The 21,075-nt window shown below is 40.1% G+C and overlaps 1 protein-coding gene across 15 annotated transcripts in view; it reads left to right on the forward strand.

Moving 5' to 3' along the window:
* Positions 1 to 21,075, forward strand: part of zmat5 (zinc finger, matrin-type 5) — a 331,963-nt gene that overhangs the window by 14,460 nt on the left and 296,428 nt on the right. For 11 of the 15 annotated variants that reach the window (XM_068055085.1, XM_068055078.1, XM_068055081.1 and 8 more), the window contains exons 4-5: positions 539 to 635; positions 16,194 to 16,887. In XM_068055085.1, the coding sequence (XP_067911186.1) occupies positions 539 to 635; positions 16,194 to 16,338 (242 nt within the window). In that variant the 3' untranslated portion in view covers positions 16,339 to 16,887. Of the gene's footprint in view, positions 1 to 538; positions 636 to 16,193; positions 16,888 to 21,075 lie in introns of those variants that run through there. The other 4 variants (XM_068055092.1, XM_068055093.1, XM_068055094.1 and 1 more) reach the window with 2 other exon arrangements.

Consider the following 21,075-nt stretch of genomic DNA (forward strand, 5'->3'; position numbering starts at 1 on the left):
AGTTATTGCACATGGCAAGTACATAGTCTACTAGAAAGGTTGACACGGCCAAAGAATTCCTCAAATTGTCTTAGAAATTTTGCAAATGACAGCAGCATCTGCAACCTAGCCTAACTTGGAGATGGGTAGTGAGGATTCAGTAAGGCAGTAGGAAACTGTAAAAGAGTTAGCAATCACAAGAAGGAAATCAACAGCAGAAAAGTCAGATAAACAGGAAAAGCATTTTGTAAATTTGAGAATCTATTGTGGAATTCCCTTGAACTGCAAATAATCTTGAATCAAAGAAAAACACTGCATGAAAAACTGAGTGAAAGCACAAGATGGGAATGGTTTTACTGTTTTCGAACCTCCCCTGCCACCCCAATAGCTGTCCTTTGCACACACATCATTATATACTTTTTATTTTAGAAAAATTAAGCATGGGGTGAGGAAAATTGTTCGTTTTCTTGCAACAACTATGTGTAAGCAATTGTTAGTATGTACTTTGAAAGTTTTGCATCTGTTTCCATTAACATTGTTTGGACTGAATTTGTTTCAGAAGAAAATAAATTAGAACATGATGACAGACCAGCCCCTGATATTGATGAATGGTTGGCAAAGAGAACTAAAAGGAAAGAGAGCAATTCACACATCAGGTAATTCATATATATTACCAGCGAACTGCAATATTCTGCAAAATCTATGTCACAGTTGCACCAGAATGACTCAATTATCATGTTCACAAGTCAACAATAATTTGCAACTGAACAGATGGGCAATCTACCAGTGAACAAGTAACAGTTTCTTTTTAAAAGAAAAAATAGGGGCAAAAAAACCTCCAGATATCTCCTGCTGGTTTGTTTTGACCTGAAATAGGGGATTTGCAGCAGCTGCTTTTATACAAATACCTATCAACAACAATTATCTTCTGATTAATTTTTGCAGTAATTTGACTATGGCCTTAAAAAGACAGACCAACTAAACACAATGAAGACTTTGCAAGCAGAATCACGGATTGGCAGTTACACTTTTTTTTTGTAATTATTAAAAGATATATCCTCCAGATTAACCATGAGCCCCTCCATGGGTTATCCACATTTTATTATGTTATGTTCTGTTAAGATTGTTTTCCTTTTATAAAGTGAACAGGGGAATTTACATTTACAAATATATAAAAATTATGTGCTATCCAGAGAATTTGTTACAAGCGCAATAGTAATATATAAGCACAATAAAGGAATGGAATAACAAGTACTAGTGCTTTTATATTGGTCCTCTAACATCGAAGAACATGGAATTTTGCATGCTTTAAAAAAAAAACTATGCAGTTTTGTAGTTGTAACCATTTATATTTATAGAATCGATGTGCTTAGTAATGAGAACCTATAGTCCTGAAGAATGAGATGCTTTTCTATTCTTGCATCTGCAACCATAGGTCAGATATGATTTTTGTTGTTTTGTACACTCAGTCCTGTGATGACCACATGCAGTGTAGGATTGTCTAGGTGAGGGCAGTGATGAAAATGATGCATGTCATTATTTTTGTGGAGTCATGTTGAGTCAGTTTTTTTTTTTGTTTGGTTATTTTTAGCTAAAAAGAATGCAGTGTTTCCAGTTTGTTGAAGAACCCATTGATCACATTTATATTGACTTTTGACTGCACAAAAAAAACATGAATTCCCTTGGTGTCTTGTGTGCTTAGTTTTTTGTGTACATTTCAAATGTGGTAAAAAGACTACAAACCAGGGTTACTTTCACACTTTTTATGTGCAAATATACAAATTAAAGTGTCATAGTCATATGCTCTATACACATTACAGTAGGTTATTGATTTGCATTATATAAGGATGAGTTTATAATTTTATATTGTGCTTCACATAATAAATTTATTTGAAATGCAGTGACTTAAGTAGACAAACAAGGCAACCATTCAGCATCAGCAACGTTGCAACAAACGTAAGTGAAAATGAATTGGTAATGAACATTTTTTTATTGGCTGATGGAGTAATATTTGCTAGAAAACTGGGAAAACCCATTGCTTCTTGAATAGTGCAATGATGGAGTCATAGAGTTATACAGCACAGAAACAGGCCCTTCGGCCTATTGTGTCTGTGCCAGCCATCAAGCACCTAACTATTCTAATCCCATTTTCCAGCACCTGGCCCGTAGCCTTGTATGCTATGGCGTTTCAAGTGCTCATCTAAATACTTCTTAAATGTTGAGTTCCTGCCTCTACCACCTCTTCAGGCAGTGTGTTCCAGATTCCAACCCACCCTCTGGGTGAAAAGATTTTTCCTCAAATCGCTCTAAACCTCCTGCACCTTACCTTTTAAATCTATGCCCCTGGTTATTGACCCCTCTGCTAAGGGAAAAAGTTTCTTCCTATCTAACCTATCAATGCTCCAACCTATCAAAACAAGCAGATAGCGCTTCAGTTTTATTCCATATGCAATTAACATGTTTTCTGATACAGTAGCATGGTGGCCACTGAAATGGAACTCAAACCCTGGCTTGGGACTTGTACCCAATACCTTCTGGCACAAATGTCAAGAATAGTACCAGCTGAGCCATAACTTGTTTTTGTGTTTGACTTTTAATTGACCTTGTGCAACATATACCGTGATTAACTGAGGAAAACCACGTTTTACGATACATTTTGGAACATAGAAATGGGCCATTCAGCTCCTCGAGCCTGTTCCACCATTCATAGAGATTATGGTTGCTCTGCGACCTAACTCTACCCCACCTTTGCCCCACATCCCTTAATACTTTTGGATAACAAAAATATATTTAATGTAGATTTAAAATTGGCAAATTGATCTAGCATCAGTGTGCCTGTTTGTGGAAGAGAGTTTCAACTTTGACCACCCTTTGTGTGTAGAAGTGTTTCCTAATATCACTCCTGAAAGGTCTGTCTCTAATGTTTAGACTATGCCATGAGTCCTAGATTCCCCAACTGACATAAATAGTTTCTCTCCATCTATCCTGTCTTATCCCCTTAATGTCTTAAAAACTTTGATCAAGTCATCCCTTACCTTCTAAGTTCCAGGGAATATAACCCTTGTTTGTGTAATTTCTCCTCGTGATTCAACCCTGGAGTCCAGGTATCATTCTGGTATACCGACACTGCACTCCCTCCCAGGCCATTATATCATTCCTAAGGTGTGGTGCCCAGAGCTGCTCACAGTACTCCAGGTGAGGTCTAACCCAATGCTTTGTATAGCTGAAGCATGACTTCTACCCCTTTATTTTAATCCTCTAGATGTAAAGGCCAGCAACCCATGAGCCTTTCTAATTATTTTCTGGACCTCTTCAAGACATTTCAACGATCTATGTACCTGGACCTCAACTGTTCCTAGCTTTTCACAATTTAGAAAGTACTCTATTCTATCTTTTTCAAGTCTGAAGTGGATGACCCCACATTTGCCTACATTGAAATCCATTTACCACAGTTTTGCCCACTCACTTAATCTATCAATGTCTCTTGTAATTTTATGCTTCCATTTACACAGCTTATAATATCGCCTATCTTTGTGTCATGAGCAAATTTGGATTTTTTTTAAAATCCCATCATCTAAATCATTAATAAATACGGTGAATAGTTGAGGCCCCGACACAGATTCTTGCAGGATATGACTAGTCACAACCTGCCAATTAGAGTACCTGGCCATTAACCCTAATCTCTTGCCACTCAGCCAATTTCCTAACCAGGTTAATAATTTGCCTTCAATTCCATGGGCTTCAACTTTAGCTAACAGTCTCTTAAGAGGGACTTTATCAAATGCCTACTGGAAGTCCATATAAATAACATCTATAGACATTCCCCTGTCAAATACTTCAGTCACCTCTTCAAAAAATTCAGTCAGAGTCATCAGGCATGACCTACCCTTTACAATTCCAAGCTGGCTCTCTCTGATCAGCTGAAAATTCTTAAGTGTTAGTCTCCCTGTCCTTAGTTACAGACCCAACCACAGATGTTAGGCTGACTGGTCTGTAATTCCCTGATTTTTCCCCTCTCACCTTTCTTAAATAGCAAAGTAACATTCACAATTTTCTAATCTAAAGGAATGATTTCCGAGTTGAGAACTTTCGAAGATTACAGTTGGGGTATCTGCAATGTTCTCACAAACTTCCTTTAAAACCTTGGGATGGAAACCATCTGGTCCTGGGGATTTGTCATTCTTTAATGCCATTATTTTCCTCATTTGCTCTTTTATTTCGCGTTAACTTTGGTGAGTCCCTTTCCGTTTTAATATTTGTTTCCTTAGGATTTCCGGCATTCTGACTTCTTCCTCTATTGTAAATACTGATGCTAAGTAAATATCTAGCATGTCTGCAATTTCATTAGTTTCAATAACAATATCACCTTTATCAGTTTTCAAGGGTTCCACATTACTCCTGACCATCCTCTTTTTGCTAATCTAATTGTAAAAAAAAAATAGTGTTGATTTTGCTATCACTTGCAAGTTTCTTTTCATACTCCCATTTTATAGTTCTTATTATCTGCTTTGCCACCCTTTGCTGTTTTGTAATTTTCCCATTTGCTAGGATCTATGCTTTTTTGCTTTTTTTTTTGTATGCTCTTTTAGTTTTATGTTGTCTCTTGCCTCTTTAGTTGTCCATGGCTATCTATTTTTTGGCAAGTAGAGCTCTTGCCCCTTAGGGGTATAAACTGGAGTGTTTCACATTCTTTTTTGAACAGTCCCACTGATCATCTGTTTTATGCATTAACAGATTTGCTCAGTTTACTATGGACAGTCTCTCTCATCCCTTTGATGTCAGCTTTGCCTAAATATAGAATCTTAGTAGCTGTTTCATGTTTCTCCCTTTCAAACATTTCGTTGAACTCATTATGATTGCAATTAAATAAATGTTTATGCACCATTAGGCTGTTAACGAAATCTGGCTCATTACTCAATGCTATACCTAATATGGTATTATTTAAGGCATACCCCTTGTTGCTGTTAGGACATATTGCTGCAGAAAACTATCCCACACACACTCAAGAAATTCGCTATCTTTCTGATATGCTAGTCTACTTATCTCAATCTATATGAAAGTTAAAATCCCCAAATAAAACCTCTCTGACTTTGCTACATGCTTGTCTAATCTCTGCATTTATACAAACCAACACTTGGCAGCTACTACCGGGGCCCTATACACAACTCACAGTCGAGTCTTAAACCATTTTTAATTCATAATCCTACCCATGATGTCTCCACTGTCTGCTTACTTCTTGTTATATTCTCTCTTACCACTGAAGTGATTTCATCCTCAATCACAAAGGCTACTCCACCCCCCCCCCCCCCCACCCCACCATTTTTGTCTCCTTGATTTTTTTTTTTAACATCTTTTAGTTTTCTCTTTACATGTGGAGCCTAAAGCACAATTTCTAACTCTTGCTCTACTCTCTTCCTATTTGTTTGTTTTCAAACTGTTATCAATATTACCTGAGCCTTCATCATCTCACTTACTTGTTGAATGTCCTTGTTATCACCTTATTTATCTTTTCTGCAAAAATCCTGATTCCAGCCCATTTCAGGTGAAGCCCATCCCAGTGGTACTGGTGCCTGTGTCCCATGAAATGGAACTCCTCTTTCTCATACCACCCCTTCAGCCATCTGTTAATCTCCCTAATCTTCTTATCCCTATGCTAATTTGTACATGGCTCAGGTAATCCAGAGATTAGAACCCTTGAAGTCCTGTTCTTTCATTTGGCTCACAGTCCTGACCTGTGCCTTGTAAATGGTGGACAGGCTTTGGGGAGTCAGAAGGTGAGTTACTCGCTGCAGAATTCCCAGCCTCTGACCGGCTCTTGTAGCCACAGTATTTATATGGCTTGTTCAGTTCAGTTTCCGATTAATGGTGACCCCCCAGAATGCTAGTGGGGGATTCAGTGATGGTAATGCCATTGAATAACACGGGATGATATTTGGATTCTCTCTCGTTGGAGATGGTCATTGCCTGGCACTTGTGTGGCGTGAATGTGACTTGGCACTAATCAGCCCAAGCCTGAATGTTGTCTAGGTCTTGCTGTAAATGGATACGGGCTGCTTCATTATCTGAGAAGTCGCGAATTGTGCTAATCATTGCGCCATCATCCGCGACCATCCCGTCTTCTGACCTTTATGATGGAAAGTTCATTATGAAGTGGCTGAAGATGGTTGGGCCTAGGAAATCACCCTAAGGAACTCTTGCAGTGATGTCCTGGGACTGAGATGATTGACCTCCAACAACCACAACCATCTTCCTTGGTGCTAGGTATGACTCCAAACAGTGGAGAGTTTTCCCCCTGATTCACATTGACCCCAGTTTTGCTAGGGCTGCTTGATTGTCAAGGGCAATCACTCTCGCCTCCCCTTTTGAGTTCAGCTCTTTTGGCTGTAATGAGGTCAGGAGGTGGTTGACCCTGGTGGAATCCAAACTGAGCATCAGTGAGCAGGTTATTGCGGAGTACGTGCTGCTTGATAGAGCTATTGATGACCCCCTTCCATCACTTTGCTGATGATCAAGGGTGGACTAATGGGGCGGTAATTGGTTGGGTTGGATTTGTCCTTTTTGTGTACAGGACATACCTGTGCAATTTTCCAAATTGTCGGGTAGAGGCCAGTGTTGTAACTGTACTGGATCAGCTTGGCCAGGCCCGCGGCTAGTTCTGGAGCACAAGTCTTCAGTACTATTACCGGAATGTTGTCAGGGCTCATATCCTTTGCAACATCCTGTGCCTTCAGTCATTTCTTTATCACGTGGAGTGAATCGAATTGACTGAAGACTGGCATCTGTGATTTTTGGGGACCTCCGGAGGAGGCCGAGATGGATCATCCACTCAGCACTTATGACTGAAGATGGTTGCAAATGCTTCAGCCTTGTGTCACGAAAACATGCTAGGTTGAAGGATTTTTTTTTAATCCACCAGCTGGAAACCTGAACATGAACCACCCAAGCCATGCAAGCTTTGAACTCTGTCTGCTGACTGGTGCTTGCTTACTTAAGCCTGACAGGGGAGCTATTGTAGGTAGAGAACTTTCTGGAAAGAACAGACAGAAACATCTTTCAGCTACACAGTTTAGAGAAATTTCCGGAAAAAACAGACAGAGATCTCTCCATGGAATTTAGTCACGTTGCTGTCTCCCAGAGAACCACTGAATCAGTGGCCACCTTTTTAAACTGGAAGCTGGAGAACCACTGAATCGGCATCCACCTCTTCAAACCAGAAGCCTCAGGACTACCACATTCAGCCTGAAGCTAGCCAAGTCACCAACCTCCACAGACTGTATACCCCTTTTATTTCTCTGGACTTTAAATCAACCAATCCATCCGTCTCCACTCTAACATATGCACATGTATGTGAATGTTGGTGTATTTTATTATTTTACTTAGATCAGTTTACGTACAATAAAGTTAACCTCTCTTTGTTAAACTTGAAAATGATCATAGCGCATAAACAAGTAAACACTCACTGAATTGCCAAATATATCCATGCTTAAAAAAAAAGAGGGGAGCCCTTCGATCCCTCCTCACCTGGTCGTAACCCTTGTCTTTTGCACTGATGTGCTGGGCTCCTCATCATTAAGAATGGAGATATTTGTGGAGCCGCCTCCTCCTGTTAGTTGTTTAATGTCCACCGCCATTCACAACTGGATGTGGCAGGACTTCAGAGCTTAGGTCTGATCCGTTGGTTGTGGGATCACTTAGCTCTGTCTATCACATGCTACTTCTGCTGTTTGTTATGCATGTTTTCCTGTGTTGTCGCTTCACCAGGCTGACAACTCATTTTGAGGTATGCCTGGTGCTGCTCCTGGCATGCCCTCCTGCACTCTTCTTTGAACTAGGGTTGATCCCCCGGCTTGATGGTAATGGTAGACTGAGGGATATGCCGGGCCATCAAGTTACAGATTGTGGTCGAGTACAGTTGTGTTGCTGCTGATGGCCCACAGTGCCTCATGGATGCCCAGTTTTGAGTTGTTAGATCTGTTGGAAATCTATCCCATTTAGCACAGTGGTAGTGCCACACAACACGATGGAGGGTATCCACACTGTGAAGGTGAGACGTCGTCTCCAAGAACTGTGCAGTGGTCACTCCTACCAATACTGTCATGGACAGATGCACCTGCGACAGGTAGATTGGTGAAGACGAGGTCAAGTATGTTTTTCCCTCTTGATGGTTCCCTCGCCATCTATTGCAAACCCAGTCTTGCAGCTATGTCCTTTAGGACTCTGCCTGCTCAGTCAGTAGTGGTGCTACCGAGCCACTCTTGGTGATGGAGATTGAAGTCCCCAACCAGAATACATTCTGTGGCCTTGTCACCCTCAGTGCTGCTTCCAAGTTCAACATGGAGGAGTGCTGATTCATCAGCTGAGGATGGGGGGGGGTGGGGGGGTGGGTGGTAGGTGATAACCAGCAGGAGGTTTCCTTGCCCATGTTTGACCTGATTCCATGAGACTTTATGGAGTCTGGAGTCAATGTTGCAGACTCCCAGGGCAACCCCCTCCTAACTGTATACCACTGTGCTGCCACCTCTGGGTCTGTCCTGTCGGTGGGACAGGACATACCCAGGGATGGTCGTGGTGGTGTCTGGGATATTGTCTGTAAGGTGTGATTCAGTGAGTATGACCATGTCAGGCTGTTGCTTGACTAGTCTGTGGGTCAGCTGTCCCAGATGTTAGTAAGGAGGACTTTGCAGGGTCTACAGGGCTGGGTGTGTTGTTGTCGTTTCCGGTGCCTAGGTCGATGCTGGGTGGTCTGTCTGGTTTCTTTGGATAATGGCAAAGGCTAAAACTCCTTCAGCACTGTACTTGTGGTCCCTTTACCTGTCTGACTGACTTGCAGTCACACCTTCCTATCCCTGACCACAAACAAGACAAGCACAACCTCCTGGATCGAAGCGTCCAGGCAACTCACCCCCTCTGATACCCCGCAATGTCTGCACCTTGGACTCCAGCTCAACAACTGAGTTTTTAAGTTCCTCGTGATGCACACGCTCACTGTCAATCTGGTTGTCTGGAATCGCAGTGTTCTTCACAAACTCTCAAGTGCTGCAGTTGGGGCACAACATTTGCACTTCCATTCCTGTGTAACCTTGTTTATTCAATTAAAATTATTGGCTCTTTTAAACTTCTCCAGTTTGCGCTTTTTTGCTCTGCTCTGCTCCTTCGATTTTGTTTCTCGGCCCCTTTATTATGTACTTAACTCATTATTATATGTCAGTAATCTAATGAAAATTCAGAATACTTTAATGTTAGTATCCCCTATTAAATGAATTTTAATTCTATCTCACTAGATTTGATTACAGATATTTGTAACTTTTCTTTAAATGAAAGCTATGCTTTTGTCCTTGTTTTGCATTATTTATTTCCAACTTTAGGTTTTCCTGCAACCTATCCAGTGTCCTGCCAAGACTGCAGAGAAGCAAACTGCTACAAGGCTTCTCCCTTTGTTATTTTTGTGATCTGGTCCATAGGAATGACCTGGTTTGACTTGTCAAATTTTGAGTTCTGAAATGTTATTTTGTTCTTCCCATTGCTTTCACTTGCTGCTTTTTTCTGACAGCTAAAATCCAGTATGTTGCTCTGTGGGGAATTACAGAAACAAACCTAGTTTAACATTCAATGACATAGTGAATTAGTTTGCCACCATACAGCATGGTTAAGTTAGTCCATTTTTTAAAAAAAAATCACATGACATGTCAGTTATATAACAAAGCATACTGAATATAGAACGAAATATTTTCATTTAAAATTCTTAAACCTAAGGGACTAGATTTTGATCAACTTTGTGCTGCTAGAAGTATTCATTCTGAAGTGAGACATAGAGGTTGTAATTGGCTTTTCTACCACAGTTTGGGAAAGTGTCTGGGAGTATTGGCTCAATGCAGTCCAATCCTTCATTAAAGTTAATGATGCATTATGATCATGTCACTGCACAACATTCAATATAATAGTGTGTAAATACTCTTGAAGCTTTTCATTGAATACTTTTAGCTTTCAGGAGTTGTACATCTATGTGTTACAGGGATAACACACAAGAAATTTAGAAGAACTGCTGTCTTCTAGTGATGTGTCACCATGCATTTGTGCTTGTTGGCATGCTGTTTTGGTAGAAAAGGGAGTTTTTGTCTAACAGACTATGTGCATTTAAAGCATAATGAAAGATTTTTAATCCAGTGGGTATTCATTTGACCTTTTGTAGAAAAAAAGTGATGCCAATGTGTTGCGTTAACCCCAGCCAGAGTTACACTCATTATATATTGGTAATAGCTTAATTGACTTATAGCAAACGCCCAGCACAGACTTAGAAGAGGAATTAACAATGCTTCAGATCAGTTTACAACTGACTTATTATGTTACCACCAGTGCTAGGAAGTGGAAGTGCTCTTGAATGTCCTTGGGTGCTGTTGGCAGAAAGCATCTGCTTGACTGTTGAAAAGCACCATGTGAGTACCCTTCGGGGCTCTGTGGAGGAGTACCATTATCAAAAATGTTTGAGTCTTGTGTTTTTATATTGGTGATCTGTTTATGTAAGGCATGCAGTACTTACATCGCTTACAGCTCCTGACATTGTAAATGAGGTGAACTCCAATACCTACAGGAATGAGGAAGGATCTTGGCTCAGAAGAGCAGGAAGTAGAATCAGTATAGATGGAAGTAAGAAATAACAAGGAACAGAAAACACTGGTGAGAGTAGTTTATAGACCCCCTGACAGCTATACTGTTGGACATGGTATTGGCAAGCAATAAAATGAACTTGTAACAAAGATAATGCAATAATCATGGGGGACTTTAAACTTCATTTGGAATGGGCAAATCAAATCAGCAAAAATAGTTTAGAGAATGAGTTCTTGGAAAGCGTTCAAGACAGTTCCGTGGAACTAATTAGGAAAGGAAATTTTAGATCTTGTTGCCTTGTGTAATGAGACAAGGTTAATTAGTAATCTCTGGGGAAGGGTGATTTATAATATAGAGTTTCACATTCATTATTGACGTGCTTAAGTCTGAAACTAGAGTATTAAACTTTAAAAGGAAGAAAGTAGTGAAAGCAAAATACTACAGATGTTGGAAATCTGCAATAAAAACATAAAATGCTGGAAATACTCAGCAGATCAGGCAGCATCTGTTGAGAGAGAAGCAGGTAACATAGAAACATAGAAAATAGGAGCAGGAGTAGGCCATTCAGCCCTTTGAGCCTGCACCACCATTCAATACAACCATGGCTGATCGTCCAAACTCAGTACCCTGTTCCCGCTTTCTCCCCGTATCCCTGGATTCCTTTAGCCCCAAGAACTGTATCTAGCTCTTTCTTGAATATATTTAATGATTTGGCCTCAACTGCTTTCTGTGGTAGAGAATTCCACAGGTTCACCACTCTCTGGGTGAAGAAATCCCTCCTCATCTCAGTCCTAAATGGCTTACCCCTTATCCTTCTAAGGGACCAACACTTACTTTAGCTACTCTCTTCCTTTTTTATATACCTATAAAAACTCTTATTATCTGTTTTTGTATTACTGGCTAGTTTACACTTTTTTTTTAACCCCTTTTTGTCAACTTTTTAGTGGCCCCTTGCTGGTTTCTGAAATACTCCCAATCCTCAGGCTTGCTACTCTTCTTTGCAACATTGTAAGCCTCTTTGAATATAATACTATCCTTAACTTCCTGAGTGAGCAACAGATGGGTCTTCCTTGCTGAATTTTTGTTTTTCAATGTAATGTATTTTTGTTGAACATTTTGAATTGTTTCTTTAAAGGTTTCTCACTGTTCATATACTGCCATACCTTTTAGGCTATTTAACCAATTTACCTTGGCCAGTTCTCCCCTCGTATCTAATTAATTGTCTTTGTCTAAGTTTAAAATTCTTGTTTGTGATTGGAGTATGTCACTTTCGAGCTTAACATGGAATTCAGTGGTATTATGATCACTATTTCCAAGTGGATCTTTTACTATGGCAATCCTAATTAACCCTGCTTCATTACAGAATACTAGATCAAAGATGGCTTTATCCGTAGTTGGTTCCACAAAGCATTGCTCCAAGAAACTGTCCCGAAAACGTTCTACAAACTTCTCATCTCGACCACTCTTGCCCATTTTATTGTCCCAGTCTATATGACGATTAAAGTCCACCACAATTATTACAGTGCCTTTGTAACAAGCTCCAATAATTTCTTTTTTAATGCTCTGTCCAGTGGTATAACTACTGTTAAGGGGCCTATAAACTACTCCTACCAGTGTTTTCTGATTCTTGCTATTCCTTTATTTCCATCCATACTGATTCTACTTCATGATCTTCTGAGGCCAGATCCTTTCTCACTAATGTCCTTATGTTATCCTTTACTATCAAGGCTACTCCTCCTCCTCCTTTTCCATTCTGTCTGTCTTTCTCAAATATTGTGTACCCTGGAATATTTACTTACCAACCTTGGTCACCATGTAACTATGTCTCTATAATAGCGATTAAATTTAAATCATTTACCTCTATTTGTGCCCCTAGTTCATCTGTCTTATTGCAGATGCTCTGCACAGTCAGATAAAGAACCTTTTAATTTCAATTTTTACTTCTATTCCCTGCAACGACCTTATTGGCTGATTTTATGATTTGTTAAACTTTCTGTCCCATTCTGCTTGTCTTTACCCACAACACTATACTGTTCTGGTTCCTTCACTTTTCTCTTTGGATTTTTAAATCTCCCTTCACCTGACCCCCCCACAGCCTGTTAGTTCACGATCTCTAGCCTTAACTGCTGGAGCATTCTTAAGTTTGCACCCTCTGTCCCTTCCTGCTACACTCTGATTATTATTACCCTTATTGCTATCTTTCTCTCTGGCTTTCTCCTCTCTCTTTAAATTATCACCTCTTCTCTCACTTGATCCCTCGCCCCCACTATTTAGTTTAAAGCCCTCTTTACTGTCCTAGTTATATGACACGCCAGAACACTCGTCCTAGCACGGTTCAAGTGAACCACATCCCAATGGTACAGCTTCCACTTACCCCAGTACTGGCACCAGTGCTCCATGAATCAAAACCCATTTTTCCCACACCAATCTTTTGTATCCTCGTTCAATTCCTCCGATGTATTCAAGGTCTTTCTGTCTCAGTAGTTTAATGATGGTGCTGGCAGGGCTTCTTGCTTAGCTGGATCAATCTCACAGCTTCTCTGGCTGGAATGGCTTTTCTTCTCTCAGAAGTTACGACTTTTAATGTAAAAACTTAGCGGGTTTTGCTTTCATTCAGGTGACTCTATGCTCTCCCCTGGGGTGTCCATTCAGTGTCCCAGGATGTAAGGACCATTGTTACATAATGGCATCTGGACATAGTCCATTTTGATTTTTACACCTATTATCTTAGCCTTGGCTTTGGAGTCAGTCTGTCTGTAAAAGCCTTTGCTAGCCCAGTCTTTGATGATAGGAGTCATTAGCATGGGATGGGCTGTTTTTACATGTCAATGTGCCTCCTCAAGGTGATTCCAGACATTAATAATGGTCCCATCTTCAACAGACAAACCTGTTGATTGGCAGTACAGGAGGGGATCACCTAACATCACCCCCCCTCCCCCCATCCCCCCAAACCAGTAAAGTGTCCATTTTGTTGTAGCTTAGTTCAACAGTTTACTTTTATTTCATAATTCCTGCAGTTCATTTTGTATTTCATCACTATTCCCTCTGAGTGTGACACTTTGAATTTCTCCAATCAGGTTTTATCAAACATGGAGTTGTAGGAAAGGTGGTCACAAATTTGGGAGGCAAATGCACATTCAAGAATTTTTGAAGTGGAAAGGGAGATTGGACATGTAAGGGAGAGTTTTAGCTTTTTGACCTACTTTTGGGGGGTTGTGGAAGATGTGTCAGGAGCCTGTGGGAAGTCCAGGTTTCCCTGCACATTGTGGGGTTTGGATTCCCTGTTCAGAAGTCTTACTGATTTGACAGGCTTGGCTTCCATCAGGCAGGGCACACTGGAGAAGAGGCCGCAAGACCAGGTTGATCCTAGTCCTGACACTGGGTTGGTGGAGAAGGGGTGTCTGATCCCAGGCTGATTGGGGGCGAGAGGGGAGGGGGGGGGGGGGGGTGTTTAATGTTGGAGTGCTGGGAGGAAGCACTCCTGCTCCTCCTGGCCCAAAAGGAGTGCTCCCCCAAGGCTGGGAACACTTGGGTAACTTGGCCAGTCACAGTTAAACCTGCAAAGCAGGTTAAATCAGAGGCATCTAGCCTCATTTAAGCTATTTAAAATCCCTGCCCACCGCCTAAGTAAAAAGTAGAAATGGGTGGTTGGAGCTGTCTTCCCAACACTCTTTCATTTTTTGGCTGTTTAACCCCATGTCCTGTACTCTGCAGCCAATCCTACCTGCTCCTCAGTGTTAAAATTCCTTCCCACCCCCGCCTCCCCTATAATGAAGATTCTCAGCAGAAGGGAAGAAGACTGAGCCTACAGGAGGATAGGTACTGGTGTGGAGGCAGTGTAGCAGAGAATTAGTTTTACACAATAACACTCAGAAGCCAGCATAGAAGTGGAATTTGGCCTTCCAATGACTGGAAATGTCTGCTATCTACTAACAATTAAAAATGTTTCATTCAATGTTTCAAAAGTTTCTTGCCAAGCAGGTTACTCTGAATAGTCAGCCTTTTGAAAAGATGAAGTCTATAATGCTGGTAGTTAGTTAGCAGTGTTTCCAGAACTTATACATGTTCCTGTGGCTGAACTTGTTGCCCTACTTTCAGTTTGGTTCTCCATAATGTCTACATTCTGGAAAAGCTCAATGTATGTCCAAATAAATATGGTTTCTCAATGGAGTTTTGACACCAATTTTGTTAAATCTGAATAGCATAAAATGAACAGGGCAGAAGTAGATTGCAATAAACAATAATTGGATAGTCAAGCAAATTTAAAAGAGCCGAGACAGTAATTAAATGGATTTTGATTTAAAGTTACAAATCTATACCTTTTGAAATGAATAGTTTTAAATTTTAACATGGAGTAGTGACCTTTCTGGATTATTCTTAATTAATTTACTTTAACTTTCAGCCAATGCCACTGAGAATCAAAGTTTTGTGTTTTTTCAATATATTATCAATTGGAAATGTATACTGATTGATCAGTGGTGTATAAATTGAGTGCCATTAATGTTTTTCATTAGATTTTGTTACTAGAAACACTGTTGCTGTTGCATTACTGGTATCTTCAAAAGACTGAAGTCTTGCAGGAAGTGGCCTAACTTGAAATGGAATAAAAGGTTACAAGATCTTAAGTTTCTTGAAAACCTATTTAGCTAATTCTCCACTCCTGCCAATAATCATTTGTTTCCCTTTCCTCCTCCTTCCAAAGACTTGTTGGGGTGTAGCTCCATGGTCTTGGGAGTACCCTGCTGTACCTTGCCACAGTGATGTCTCCGTGTCTGAGCCCTAAACTCTGATTTTTGGCATATTACTTAACTGCAGAGGACGTTACAAACTTGTATCCATAACTGACCTCCAAACTTGCACTTGCAACAAGGAGTCAGTGGATAGCAATTGGAGTGGAAACCATGAGTGATTTTTGAACCTGGAATTTTCTTGGTTTGTATATGGATCAGCCATTGGGAAAGAATAATTCAGGTAATTTTTGCATAGCCTCTGTCGTCACGGATTTAATGTCTGTACTTAAATCATTAAAATGAATGCAGGTATTTATCCCAAAATATCAAATGGCCAGGTGTGAAATTAAAACTCTGGAAGTAAGCATACTTTCATGAAAACTTTACCCTACCACCACCTCTACTACCCACCCCCCTCCCTCCCCAATAATTATTTTGATCGCAGTAATCACAGTATTTAGTGAATTACTTAGTCTTTGCATCAAAAAATCTGAAAATTAGTGCAATAATTTTGAAAACTGTCAACCAATTTGTGCTAGGGAAAAGTCTGATCCTAAATGGGGGGATTTTAATTTCCATCTGGTAGGTTAATGTGGAAATTAATCTATGCTGTTGGTTTGAAGTTTTGCCTTCTCTTTTCCAGTAGGGTTGACAGTACTGTGAATTGTAATGTTGGTTTGAAGTTCTAAAGTTAGAACTATTCAAATTGGATGCACAGTATTTCAAGAAAAATGCAAAGGACCCAAAGCCAACCAGTGATTTGTTCAGTTACTTATCTAGTGTTTATGTTGCATTATGATAGCATGTCAACCATATTCTTTGCTCGATTATTGTAATTGATGTAATGCAATGATGAATTTAATTTTTTTTTTTACACAGTGGTTTGGAAGTGGAAAAAGAGGTTGACGAACCTGTTGTTTACTGGCTACCTCCAGGATATCATGCAGTCCATGAGCTACCTCCTTCTCTACATCCTCCACCTCCTGGAGGTTGGAAGACTGCACTGAATGTTGAATGGGGTTAATATCTAAAGAGATTTCTTTGTCAAATTTTTAAAAAAAGCATAATTGGTGATATATATACTTGGACTTGGTACTTTATTAACTGAGGAATGTTACCTTAATTGAACGATACACTTTGAAATTCAAAAGGGTTCCTAAGCAGCTCTATTTCTACATGTAAGCGATACATTGAGCACAATTACCAACCAATCAACCTGGTGTCGTCTTCAGCCATTGCAATGCAATTTAAGATTGCCTCTTCTATAATTTGCAGTGTTTGTCAATCATCAACAAAATATAAAACATTAATAGTAAATGTAATTTGGAGTAGATCTGATGGAAAATGTGAAACCAAGCAGTTATTTGTTTTACAACATGCCGGTTTTATCATGTGACAAAATTGGCTGACGTTTGTATTAATAAGTCACATCTTTTGCAAAGTGTTATAGCTAGTACTTACGGTAAAGATATTTTTAAGCAGTAAAAGCATTGTCACAGTTCTTGATTTTCTTCAGAATTCTCCATTTAGACATGCTGTGGAAAGCATCTTGAGTGTATGCCTAAAGCCACAGGTAAGAAATGCATTAGTGATATAAATGGTTATGAATTTTATGATACAGGAAAAAGGCTACAGTACGAGTTATTTGAAAAATTAATATTTCCAAATGATCTGTTTTCTTCCTGTTTGCATATGTAATACTTTTGGTGAAATATTTTGATATTGAAAGTTTACATATTGAATATTTTTGTTCCACTCTGTCAGAACCTGCTGTTTTTGGCTATAAGATTTAATGACATCAAGCTCATGTTCATAACTGCGATTTAAAAAGGTACCGATTTTTGCCTTCTCACTTCCTGCAGGTGTAGGAAAGTTGGTCATTACAAGTTGGATGTTATACATTTTTCTGAAGAGCATAGTAAGCTGACTCATATAACACATCACTTTTTCTGGGAAAGGGACCAAGAAAAGAGAGAAGCCAAAGCACAAAATAACAGCTCCATTGCAGCTGAGAACAATATGGTGTGCTTTGGCACACTTCACAGCTAGCATATCTATTTCTAATTTATTAAATGTACAGTTCATACTTTGTATACACATTGCCCATATTTTCTATGTCGCAATTTGCAGGTCAGCATTAATAATGGGGAAATCTTGAGTTAGGAGAACCTACCAATGTTTTAAAAATTAAAAAGATAAATCAAAATGGAATCACTTGTGATTTCTGGACATTTTTCCTCAATAACTAAAATTTTATTGAGCCTTAACCTGTATCAAAAGCCTGGGCTTTGACTGTATAAATATTTGTCAAAACATTGGAAGACTTTTCTGTGTTCCGAACATGTACAGTTTGCAGAATTTACCATCAAGCATCCTGTGAGAATCATGTTTCTATGATTTTTCCAAAAGACTTTGAAATGAACTAACAATTTAATTTTCAATTTTATTTTAGGCAAGTTTTGTCTAAAACTATTATGCATAGCTAGTGGACAGAAACCAGTGATGAATAGAACTGCTGGTTTCTTTGTTGATTCATGTTTGGTGCTCACAACCTCCAAAGCTTCATTTCCAGTTCTCTGATCCTAGGACCTGCTTAAGTGTTGCTAGAACCCTTCATCTTTTTATAGAATCTTAGAATCTTACAGCATAGAAGGAGGCCATTTGATCCGTCGTGCCTGTGTAGGCTCCTTGAAAAAGTTTTTTCCGATTTAGTCCCATTCTGCTCTCTCCCCATACCCCTGCAAATTTTCTCCCTTTTCCAAGTATATATCCAATTCCTTTTTGAAAGTTATTATTGAATCTGCTTCCACACCCTTTCAGGCAGTGCATTCCCAATCATAGTAACTTGCTGTGTTAATAATAGTAAAAAAAATTCTCTTCATCTTGGCTTATCTCGTAAATGGACTTGGCTTTATAAAAGTTGAGTTATCAAGGGTGAGAGAAATATTTGGTACAATATTCCTAAGACCCCACTCTTCCTGTTGCTTCTGCATCCCAAAACCGTGGCCAGAATTTTCCCAGCCCGTTGGAGGTGGGTTCAGGGGCAAGCGGGCTACTAAAGTCGCAGAAAAGAACATCTGGTCAGGATCCAGACATAATTCCATCCTTTTCTACTTTTCCACGGGTGCGGGGAACCCCTGTGGGTCTGGCAGGCACCCATTGAGGTAGCTTAAAAGGCAATTTAAGAACTTTTTAAAAGTCTGTGATGCCTCTTTGTCACCAGTGCATGGGTCATACATTGTGCATGCAACTTGCCAAGCTGGAGGAGGCGAGTGCGCAGTGAGAAGTCATTGCAGAGTGATGCTAATCTGATATGAGCAGTCTAAAGGGTGAAACTGGCAAGGCTGTGGTCTGCTCCTGTCATCACAAGCCTATCTTCAGCCTAAACTCAGTGATTTTGTTGGGGACAGCAACTTTGTGCAACTTATTGTAAGTGCCTTGGAGACCTCTGAGGGTTGTTTCAGCATGTTGCAAGTGGAACTTCCTTGTGACATGGGGTCTGCATATTCTCAAGTTCGTTGCATCTCACGGGAGGATGTGCAGCGTGCTCCAGCTCAGTAGTACCAGTGACAGGGGCAGCAACTCCAGCAGCAGCTGCTGGCTTCTCCACAGCCACATGCAGCTGGTCAGAACAGAGGGGATGGACACAAGGCTGCACCTCAAAGGAGGCAATACGCTCAGCACAGGGTCTATAGGTCAAGGGTAAGCTTCCTCAACCTCTCTGAACAGCAGTGCCTACAAAGTCTCCAGCTCTCGCAGCAGTTGGATACAGATCTCTGCAGCCTCTTGGAAGAAGTCCTCATCCAAGTGGAGCTGGTGTCCATCCATTGCCTGTGGCTGTCAAGGTGACCACAGTCCTCAACTTCTTTTCATCTGGTCCTTCCATTGCTCAGTTGCTGACATATGTAGCGTTATGGTCCCCATGGAGATCAATAAGAGAAAAAAACTGAATTTACTAAATGACCCCAATTTTAAAAAAAAGGACAAGGTTTCACTTTTATCACTTATATTGATTTTGGTTTGATTATTTAAGTTAAATGTGAATTAACAGTAAATCACTGTCAGTATATATTAAAAATTATACAGTAACTATCGATACAGTAAAGACAGATCTCATGGATTTACTGGGCAGGCCACTCAGCATATATGACACCAATTGCAGCCACAAAGTTGTTAAAAGCTCTGAACTTGGGTAGATCTCCATTTCCTTTCATCCAAGATGCAGTCACCGATTCTCAATCGACAGCAGTTCCCCTTCAAGCAGAACTCCACCGGTACTGTCTTCACCAAACTCCAGAACTTGAGTATTGCAGAAAATAGAGACATGTTGTTTAAGCTTTTTACCTTGCACTCATCAGGACAATACACAAGAATAACCAATGTAAGGGAAAACAACAACTTGTATTGAATGAGAAGAGAGTGCTGATTGGTTGGCAAGTGAAATCTGGTAGAGTTGTTGCCATGAAGAAAACACCAGTTTACAGTGACTGACAGTTATCTTCCAAACTTTGTTTAAAATTTAAACCATGCAGCTTGACTCTGGTTAAGGCATTGCCCTGAGGGGTGAACCAGCAAATGGCTATCACTTATTTTGTTCAGTTGAAACAGGCACAATGTGTGTACATGTTCTTTCTGTCTGCAAAGAACAGGGCCCTGTGTATTAATATATGTAGCTTCCAGTACACTGTGATCCTGGGACCTAGTCACAACACAATCCAGCAATATTGCAAAAAATTCTTCCTGCAAAACCTCAGCTGGCTTCCCCAGAACCACTGGAGATGCCAAAACCTTATCCTCAGCCAAGTCATTTCCTAGAAAAAATCCATACCTTCAGTAGGCAAACTCGGAATGACACCAACAGTAACAGGACCAGTGACTAGGTCACATTTTATATCTTCCCCTATATAAGGGAACGGGAAAATAATTTAAATCAATACCCTGAATTAACATCTTTTGCATACAGTGAATTACTGGGGCAAAAATTCACCTGCCAACATCAGTGACTATGCTGCCCCTTGTACCTCTAAGGATAACAATTGACTTGCCTGTTTCACCATACAAATGTGGAGATACTTCCCCTTCAAACAGAAAACTTGATTCTGATACGACCAGGTGAGAAAGGGATCTAGGGTTTCCCTCTCATGGTTTAACCATAACAGGGTTTAATTTTTTAAAACACTGTGTTTCAGCTACTCTCTCAGTGAATCCTTGTTCACTGCTTTCCACTTGTAAGGCAAATAAATCAATCAGACATGTTTTCTTAGATTTAAACAAGAAAGGTGGAAGTTTATTAACCTTAAACTCTAATCCAGTTAATGACTACAAATAAGTGACGTGACCACGCTAGCATGCATACGTGATAAACACTGCGCACAGATAGAGACAGAAAAAGTAGAAAGAATAAAGGGGAAAAGTTTGAGGCAATAGCTGGGTGTATTTACAGTCCTTTGAGTTCACTGAAGTCTTTGGTTGCCGGTAAGTCTTGCTGCTCGTTGGGGCCCATTGCACGCTTTAACTTGTTTTGATGTAGGAGTCTTTTCCCTCTTGAGGTTTAAGTGACTTCAGTGGGTCTAAAGGTTTGTGAAAAAGTGAGAGCGCACCAGCCAGGTGAGAGGCTGTCTTGTTCCAGCTTCAGTTGTAATCTGCAGTCTGTCTTCAAACTGTCCTGTGAGCACAATTCAAAACTCCAAGTTGGCCAGTATGTTAGTTACGTGACTAACCCCTTATTTGGGAATAACTTCTCCTGCGGTTTGTGGATTTC

The sequence above is a fragment of the Heterodontus francisci genome, chromosome 23, assembly GCF_036365525.1.
Source record: "Heterodontus francisci isolate sHetFra1 chromosome 23, sHetFra1.hap1, whole genome shotgun sequence".
Lineage (NCBI taxonomy): Eukaryota > Metazoa > Chordata > Chondrichthyes > Heterodontiformes > Heterodontidae > Heterodontus > Heterodontus francisci.